We start from the raw sequence: 10,039 nt of genomic DNA on the forward strand, positions 1-10,039 counted from the left end.
TAGCCAACACTATGCTGCTTCCTCCCGGTTACGTAACCTTGCACCTTTATTGTGACATTTTGGGGTCACTTTTATTGTAAATAAGAATACAATATGTTTCTAAACACGTCTACATTCATGTGGATGTTACCAGGATTACGGATAGTCCTGAATGAATTGTGAATAATGATGAGTCGCACAAATATCAAACCCCCAGGACACCATTACAATAGTGAATCTGTAACTCTCACTCATCATTATTCACGATTCATTCAGAACAACCAAAAATGTGTGACAGTCCCAATACCTTTGGAGCTCACATTAAATAAATGTATGATACCCCTGATACTCATCTTCCTGTTTTACATTGTTTTGATGACTGACTGGAAGAACCCTTCAGTGGTATTAAGAAATCACAAAAACCAACAGCTACATTAGACACGGATTGGGACAATCAGAGTGTATTACGCAAGTTTGCGTATCCCATTAAGTGAAACATTTTCAGAGGGGGCATCAATTAAAATCCAGAAGTATGATGCAAAAAGAGATTTTAATGTCATCACTACAAAAAAAGTCATAGAAAATAAAGGGGAACAGAAATAATATAAAACCTTCAAATGATCATAAATACACACATACAAATGCATACTACACATCCTTCCAAGTCAAGGTAAGCTTTTGGTTTTATTAATTTATTCTCACTGCCTGCGTTGTAACTGTTAAACTGCTTTCTGACAGTACACTGTACTGCATGATTGTAGCGGGTTTACTAACGCGTTAGTTCTAGTAGCTATGTTGACAATGATGTAGGCTGTGTGTAGCGGTTAGCAGTCATGATATGAAGGTTTGTTTTGGAAAGGGTTTTTAGCCTGGTCACAGACAGCTGATGTGTTGTGCACTGAAGGCCACAAGTGAAGGGAAAAGTTGAGAGGAGGAGAGAGCATAGATAGTTGCGAGAAGGAATTATATGTACACCGATCAAAATGATCAGGCTTTCTTTATGTGGCTGCAATGAAAGTGAACTGTTTGTGTGTAATCAGGGGTGTATTCATTCTGCTGATTCTGTTGAAAAATGTTTCTTAAACGGAAGCAAATGGGATGAATAGGGGATAAACATACCTAAATTTGTCCAATAGACACTAATTTTCAACTGTTGGACCAATGATTACACCCTACATAGGTCAGCTAGATGCAGGCAAGAGTGTGCAAGGCGGCAATGAATGTGTGACAATTCTCTCAGCCTATGCACCTAGGTTGTAAACTTTCCTTCATAGGCTAGGTTGTAGCAACCTCATGATGGGTATAGGTACAATTTCAGTATCATGTAGTAACCTAAACCTATCGATGTTACATTGAGCTGGGTGAATGGAATATGAATAACAGTCATCTAATATGCTGTAATAGAAATAAGGCCATGCTCATAAGAAAATCTAAAATCATCCTCCCTCATCTTAAACGGCACTGACCACAACTGATTCATGTATAGGCTACTTATAAAGACAGATAGCATAGTCCTCAGTCTTTTTCATAAGAACCTAAATACAATAAACACATTGCACAGGCTGGTATTTAGCTAACTTATGTAGCAAGCATGTAGCAAGTGAAGCATATGGCTTGACTACACACTCATTATAACAGGGGTGTTAAACTCATTCCATGGAGGAGCTAGAATCTGAAAGTTTTTGTTTAAGGCTAGACAACCGGGTGAGGGGAGTTCTTTACCAATTAGTGACCTTAATTCATCAATCAAGTACACCGGTGGAGCGAAAACCTGCAGAACCTTGGCCCTCTGTGGAATGAGTTTGACACATGTTGTCATTGGAGCTTGGTGTGCTGTCCTTCTGAGTTCTGGTGCAGAACAACACAGGGCAGTAGAGAGCCTTACTGCAGAAGCACAACCCCTGCACACTCTCCAACAGGTTCTTCAGGAAGAGGTGGAAGGTACACCTGAGGGCCGACGAGGAGAAGTAGAAGATGATGGGGTCCAGGCTGGCGTTGATGGTACTGGACAAGAGTGCGGCCATTCGCCAATTGGGACTCTCCCAGTTAACAAAGCCCACTAAGTGTGACAGGTTGTAGGGCGCGAAGCAGACAATGAACACCAGCAGGGTGGCCAGAGACAGACCGATGGCCCGCAGACGTTTCTTGGGGTTGATGCTGGGCAGCTGAGAGAGGATTCGGATGAAGTTGATGTAGCAGAAGCAGCAGATGAAGAAAGGTACACAGAATAGAACCAGGAAGAGCTCCAGGCGGACAGGTATCAGGACCTGCAGCTGCATCTGGGTGAAATTTGTGTAACACATGTCCCCTTCCTGGGTGGCACTGGAATCGACTAAATATTGAATGATGTAGACGATACTGACGTGCGCCATGGAGATCACCCAGAAGGCAACGCTAGCCACCGTGGTGTACAAAGACCGTCTTATGAGTTTGTACTTGATGGGAAAGGCCACCCCCAGGTAGCGTTCAACGCTGATGGCAGTCAGAAAGAAGGTGCTGTTGTAGATGGTGGCGTAGAAGACGAAGCTGGTCAATGGACACAGGAAGACGGGCATGTTCCATACATTGTCGTCCGCCGCCTCTTTCATCTTGAAGGGCAGGAAGAGCAGAAAGAGGAGGTCCGAGACGGTCAGGTTGAGGAGCAGGATGTCGATGGGCATGGCTTTCTGCCTCACCTTCTTTCCAAAGGTGTAGAAGGCCACACCATTGGCAGGGAGGCCAATCAGGAAGGTGATGATGTAGACCATCAGCACCAGGCTGCTGTGGCTGTGTCTATCCCCGGATTCATTCCCAGACAGCATTCTGCAAAAGAGGAAGGAAACAGCCAATGAGCTGATGTTTGCGTTAGCTAATGCAGGTACTCAATTTGGGGTCAATTCAGGATATGCATAGTTAGTCAATAAGGGTGTGAAGCAATTCAAGAGAAACTGAGTCACTGTCACTAGTTTGTTTAAAGAAATTCACAGGAAGGATGGATACAATGGGTGTGATGCAATTGGTTAACAAAGCCATGTCATTCTGTGTAACAAGAGTTTCTTTGAGTCTGTGGTTGTCTTTGGCAAGTCAGCGGTGTAATGCACTGCATCTCAGTGCTTGAGGCATCACTACAGACACCCTGGTTCGAATCCAGGCTGTATCACAACCGGCCGTGATTGGGAGTACCATAGGGCAGCGCACAATTGGCCCAGCGTCGCCCGGGTTTGTCCGGTGTAGGCCGTCATTGTAAATAAGAATTTGTTGGCTGGCTTGCCTAGTTAAATAAAGGTTCAATAAAAAATAAATGGTTGGACTGTTTACAGAAGACAAATGGGGGTATACAGAGCAAACATCAATGTCATTATGTTCCTCAAGCAGGTGACTTATTAGCAAACTCTGCCCCCTTTCCAAACTAGCAAGACCTCGTCTCCGTAGGCACAGTGCATTGGAGTGAAGCCATTAATTGTGGCAAACGAGGTACCCATCACAACAATAAAGGGAGCGGTCTGTTTGTGCTTCACAGCCTGGAGTATCCCAGATGCCTCTCGGCTAATCCCAGTGTTAATACCCAGCGCACGCATGAACCCCTAAGCTTCCTTCTATTCATGGTGGAGCAAACTAACAACATAATACTCCAATCATGACACAAGTGTTCAGTGGCTGGTAAGCCATGAGGATGGTAGAAGAAGAGTGACTTTAATTTCTACAGAGTAAGGGGTTATTTGGTTCCCAATGACACTTCCACAAAGTATCTGTTGAAATGATAGTCACATATTTTGGGGCTAGCAGGGTTATCAAGGTTGACCTCTGCACTGACAATGTTAAAATTGTGAACAGAATATGAATTCAGAAGAAGCTAAATATATTTTCTGCTTTTCCATACTTTCCTGCTCACTCCAGTTCAACAATTTGATGACAAGTGCATGTCAATTTGGTAATATTATGTCAATGTCGATTACATGGGGAGAATGTAACCAAGGGAAACAATTACTTGTGAGAACTGGATCCTATTTTTCTAACCGACCTTGGGCAATACTGATTAACAGACCATCAACACGGTCATCTACTTCTCATTATCTCTCCCAACACTGATTCAACACTTACTAATTTTGTAATCAATTTGTGCTAAAACGCACCCTTGGAGGAAATGGTATAGTTATTAAAAACTGGGTCATGTGAACTTCAATTGTTTATAGAAGCCCAAGTTCTCCAGAAGGGTATATGGTATCTAAATGACAATAAACGACAACATACACCTGGAAGGAAGGAGGTAGCCAGCTTTTCTTAGTTTATCTGGTGTTTCCGGGAAGTCGTCCAGGTGTGACTGATAAAACTGCAGTCTAGCGGATGCGTTTTGGTCTGGGAGGTAGCTCGTTATGAGAAACCACCACGCACTGGACATGTGGCTGTACATGTAAATGTAAATGTTTGAGGTTCCACGAGGTTTCTCGTTAATTTGACAGCTGATTTCTTTCATAAGATAGGATAAGAAATGTAACATGGCACTCGGTGTAGTGTACAGAGCGAGATTTGGTCGATCGCGCTAGTGCAGTGGTCACCAACCCTGGTTTGGGGGAGAACTACTGTGTCCACAAGCTTTTTTCCTTATTTAACAAATTAGCTACTCATCAAGACCTTGATTAGTTGAATAAGGTGTGTTGCAGGGTTAGAACAGAGAGAGTTTCACCTGATCAGTGATTATAAACAATGCTCACCTTGACAGAACCCAACACTTTAAACACAGCCCATCATTACAGGGGTACTACTGTACAGCAATAGAGATGTTGCTCAAATGACAACATTTTACGGAGAGTGATTGGCCAGACAGAGACGCCCATTTGGATAGCAGCCATCAGACTGGAACATCACACACTCATTCCCAAAGGACAAAAAAAACTCAGTAACCGTGCCAATTTAGACAGAGTGTAGTACAAACACGGAACATACATATACCATCTCATTACTGAAATGTATTTATTTATATTCCAGTTACATGGTATTTCATATTTACCTTAGATCTAATACATTTCAAAAGGCTTGCAGGTATTTTGTCATATAAAAGCATTGTCTGTCTACTTTGCCAACATTTACATAAACGCTCCTGATAATAGCACAAGAAGCGTGATATCTAAAGAGTTCTACTGTACATACCTCAGTCAGCAAACACACAAACACACACACAGGCACGTCTCCTGGTCAAATGGTCAAATGGTGAGTAAGCTTGGCTCCAAATAAACTGTGCTGTTAATGGTAAAGTCTCTATGTAACATACTTGATGTCACATACCTCAGTTCGTGCTAAACAGGAAAGAAAATGTACATGTTCCTTTTTTGGGGGGGGGGGACTCGCCACAACAGATTATCTTTCTGTAAATGCTCAAACTATCGAAAAAAAACTCAACTGCAACTCTGTTGATATGCAACAGCTTACTCAGATTACAGTTCGGGTTTATGTTTAGGGTTAGAGTTAGGATGTGAGGCCTGGCAGCTGAGGCTCGGGTTATGGATTATGTGTTAGGTGTGTAGTCACAGTAAGGTTTCAAATTGGGTTTAGTATTAGGGTTATGGATAAATAGCTGAATACCATCTATTGTTTAATACACTAATAACCTAAAAAATACAATCCTCTCACCCAACCTTTTACATGGAACACTCAGCATGTGGAGAATGTTAATTACATGTACTGTCCCCTCTAGTTCATGTCAACATAGCCTATCTGATTGTTTCCACACAAGAACTCACACAAACCATGTGAAATCACAACTCGTGCCATCGAGTTTATTACGCTGTCGTTTTTGCTAAGTTTTTACAGACTTTTTGGACTCTTCAGCATCAAAATTCAAACATCCCTGTACAACAAAATGGCTAAAACGATGTGCTATTTGAGTACGATGTTGAGTACAATGCCAACTGAACATGTGAGGTAGTTGAGTCTAATTTGGGGGAAATCCTGCAGTGTGGAATAAAATGACATTTCTGCTTGGTGCTCAAGCAAGGAGTTCATGTGTAGACTCAAACTGTATGATGGAATTAATGACTGAATAGTGAGTGGATACGGTCAATTACAATGCATCATCCCTAGTAACTAGACCGTTACTATAAACCAAAAACAAACTGTTCATGAAAAACTTGAGTTGCGGTTACAACTGGCAAGACGTTAGTTCCCATTTATAGAGCAAAGCAACCACACAATTGTCTATACGTGCCTTGAATGGTTGTACTTGCGTCAGATTTAAGGTACGATGGACAAAGAAGTGGGTCAAAGTTCATTCAAAAGGAAACTGTTTCAACACTTCATTTCTTGGTGCATCTACTGCAACATGCTTGTTCACCATTTTCCATGGAACCAAGCCAACCATGTCAACAACAAAAAAATGATAAGGCCAATTCATTTCCTTGATGCCCCCATTAATAGCCAAATAACGGCCCAAAAAACCTAAAACAATTAGACGGGCCCGCTGGGCTAAAGATGGACGAGCCCATCTGGCATTTGCCAGAGCAATATGGCCAAACCAGTCGATCTCTGCTATCGAGTATCACTAACTCTGTTGATCTGCTGCTTAGATTAACTTCATAAATAAATTCATAAATATTCAATAAATATATTTCCTTCTTAGTAACCTCTGGTTGATGAACATGTGCTGTGTGTCCGGTCTGTCTTTCACATACAACACACACACGCATACACACAAACACAAGAACAGGCACACGCATACACTTCTGTTGAAAAGCAAGTCTCATATTACACAGATCAACATAGAGCCAAGATAAGGAGGGATTTATAGTCCATCGGCAGTGAGGAACAATTTGTTTACATCCAACTATACTAAGTATAAGTCCCAAATAGCACCCTATTCCCTGCAGTACATATACAGTGCCGTGAAAAAGGCAAGTCCTCCAGGTCCTGAGGCAGCAAAGCATCCCAAAACCATCACACTACCATCGCCATGCTTGACTGTTGGTATGAGGGACCCATGTCATCCAAAAAAGCTTTTGACTCATCTGTCCATAGAACATTCTTCCAATAGTCTTGACGATCGCCCAGCTGCTTCCAGGTGCATCTTGGCAAACTTAAGTAAACCTTTTGGATGAGAAGGGTCCCATTATGTCTAGCAAAAAAACACTGCATTCCACAGTAAGAACCTCATACCAACGGTCAAGCATTGTTGTGGTAGTGTGATGGTTTGGGGATGCTTTGCTGCCTCAGGACCTGGACGACTTGCCTTCATATATAGAAGGAGCCCTTTATCTAACATTAGGTTTTGGTTAAAGATCTAATAACATTCAGTATCAAAATATGTGAAAATTGAGAAAATCAAAATACTTTTTTACAGCTCTGTAGTTAGTGCACTACTTTTGACAAGAGGGTTATGGTCCCTGGTTAAAAGTAGTGCACTACATAGGGAAAATGGTGCCATTTCAAATCAAATCAAATCAAATCAAATCAAATCAAATCAAATCAAATTGGAATACAGCCTATGTTTATGTGTGCGCCACCGATCGAGGCTCCAATCTAACACTAATTGTATAGTGAAAAGCCAGGTTTAATACATGTGTCATACTTTTGACATAATGACACAGCATTTCACAGCAGTGACAGAGGTCCTCTATCTAGCAGGGCATTTAGAGCACCCTGGTGGTACTGATAAAGGTAAGATGGGGGGGGGGGGGGGTATTAGGGAATGCTGGGCCCCCGTGGTGATGATGGTAGACACACACAGTGTCAGATGAAAAGCTGCCATCTCGGAGGGTGTTTAATCAGGGACTGTCATGACGAGCGCCTCCCTGACATTTGTGCTTACAGTGTGTGTGTGTGTGTCGGGCGAGCTGATAGATGAAGCCATGTGATAATTAGAATGGTGTGTTCTTAGTCTCTCCCCATAAGTACCCGGAAACCTCAGCGTTGTTCGTGTGCGGCGCGAGCAAGTCAAGAGCTCTTTATCAAAACGGTACGGTCTGACTGGCTGGCGTCTCGTGCTCGGCAATGCACCGCGGTCAACTGACGACAGCGGCTGATTCACGCATCGAATCCCACGCGGTGTTCTCTCGCCAGACCTGGGTATACAATGTGACTCTTGTGTCTGTCTCTGTGACCCTCCTGCGATATGAAAAGATTGCAGCTGTGTTGACTTTGTCGCCCTCAAGAGACCTCAGGTTAATGTGTTGTCCCCAGCAGCAACAATTCTAAGATGTATTCTAAGATATTTAAGTATGAGTCTGAATATATGTTATGTCTCAATTCTTGACATTGTCATTTTCATACCTGTCATTCTGCTGTTTCGAGGCCCTTAACAAATGAAGGCGCATTTACCGTCAACTCTAAGACAAGATGGTTGGACAATGGTTGAATTCCTTTTCATGCCTCTCAAGGACTTACTGTGGTAGAGCCATAGAAATACATATTTTATTTATATGGGTAAAGTACTTCTGAGCCAACAGGATGTTACAGTAGCAGGACAATGGATGGGGGAGATCACACATTAGCTCAGCTGCTTATCGTTTAAGATGTGTTTTTTCTTATGGCCTCATAGCAGCTGATAGGCCTCTGCCCAACCCCTCCCTGGTAATAAATAAATGCACAACGGTAATACATAAATAGAACACATATACATCTATTTCCTTTAAAGGGGCAACCTGCAGTTGCTTCATCCATTTTTGGATGTATAAGTTAATGATACTGTAAGTACCCATTGATGGTTGAAGAACATAAATACCTTGTGAGCTTAGTTCAACTCTCGTACCATCAGAGCCAACAGATATAAGTCTGTTTCACTCCAATGTTTGCAAACAAAGTAAATGTAAACAAACACTATATAGCATCCAAACATGGTTATAACTATCATTGTACGTCGTGGATGATCAGTCCTGCATCCATTGCTCTGTCTCTGAACATGAGAGTGGTTACATTTCTCCAGCCCCGTCCCTCGGCTTTTTGCCGGAACAGGGGTGGGGAGAACACTTTATTATTGTTTCGATTGCTGATGGCCACTTTAAGATAAGACCTGATGACCAGAACAAAGAAAACTCCACCAGAACTCTATTTCTATGCTGGTGGTACAGCATGGTCACAAATGGTTCTCAATTTTTATTTTTTAAATAAAAAAAATACAAATACAAAGAAACAGAAATACAGCAGGAAAGCCACGATTGACAACACAAGACTATTTTTTGTTTGTTGATCTGATTTATATTTGATTTGTTGACCCATTCATGTTCGTATTCCAGTGGATGCTCTTCTGCTACAGTATGTCTGGCCTTGTAAAAATAACCCTCTGTGCATCAACGCAAGAGCAAGTGGCAGTTGTAGGATGTTGACGTTTTCTGTAGCGAGCGAATAGGCCTTGCATGCTCTCTCTGGGGTTTCTGTCTTCTCTGTTGTGCTTTAAATCAATATCTGACTGTGATCATTTTTTAGACGAGCTAAACATGACTGTGGATTTCCTTGTTGCTATTCACCACCGTTTTATCTTATCTGTGTTCAGTATATTTATTGAATTGCAGACAGTTTTCCTTGCCTATGGCTCAAGTCTATTGTTTTAATTTTGTGGTATTGAACAAGCAGTGTTGTAAAATCCTATCTAATGGAAAAGACCTTAGAGGCAAAGGAAATGGTTCTAATTCCTGAAGTCTCTCTTGCACGTTTGGCTCCCCCTAGTGGAGTTACAATACATACAACCTCCTGTCTGATTTTGCTGCTCAAAATGTTTATTGCAGACAGACTGATGTGATACTCAACTCCAGACGTTGTTGAAATTATGATTGTGTTCCAAATGACACCCTATTCCCTTTTTAGTACACTCATTTTGACCAGGACCCATAGGGCTCTGTTCAAATTTCTCTCACAAAATAGGGAATATGATGCCATTTGGAATACAACCTATGTTGCTACTGGGCTTCAGCCAATACATTTGCATGCAGATGCACATCCTGTGCAGACAAACACGCCGATGTTCCAGCCAGTCCCTGCAAAGGGAGACATGCGTTAAAAATGGAATTGAAATAGAAAATAATAGATAGGTGTCCAAAATGAGAAGGATTTAAGTCTTACTTCGGGACTCATCCTCGTGGAGCATTGGACTAGTAAC

The 10,039-nt window shown here is 42.0% G+C and overlaps 1 protein-coding gene across 1 annotated transcript; it reads right to left on the reverse strand.

Annotated features, from left to right (window-relative positions):
• Positions 1-514: 514 nt before the first annotated feature.
• On the reverse strand, positions 515-7,294 carry LOC110516862 (free fatty acid receptor 2-like). The gene is made up of 2 exons (XM_021595180.2): positions 5,107-7,294; positions 515-2,781 (listed from the first exon to the last, which is right to left on the reverse strand). The coding sequence occupies exon 2, from the start codon at positions 2,778-2,780 to the stop codon at positions 1,722-1,724; it is 1,059 nt and encodes a 352-aa protein (XP_021450855.2). The 5' UTR covers position 2,781; positions 5,107-7,294; the 3' UTR covers positions 515-1,721.
• Between the last annotated feature and the right edge of the window lie 2,745 nt (positions 7,295-10,039).

Source organism: Oncorhynchus mykiss, chromosome 3, assembly GCF_013265735.2.
Source record: "Oncorhynchus mykiss isolate Arlee chromosome 3, USDA_OmykA_1.1, whole genome shotgun sequence".
In the NCBI taxonomy this organism is placed as follows: Eukaryota; Metazoa; Chordata; class Actinopteri; order Salmoniformes; family Salmonidae; genus Oncorhynchus; species Oncorhynchus mykiss.

Excerpts from the sequence above, each read along its gene's own strand:
- LOC110516862 (XM_021595180.2), bottom strand. The coding sequence starts at position 2,780 with ATGCTGTCTGGGAATGAATCCGGGGATAGACACAGCCACAGCAGCCTG.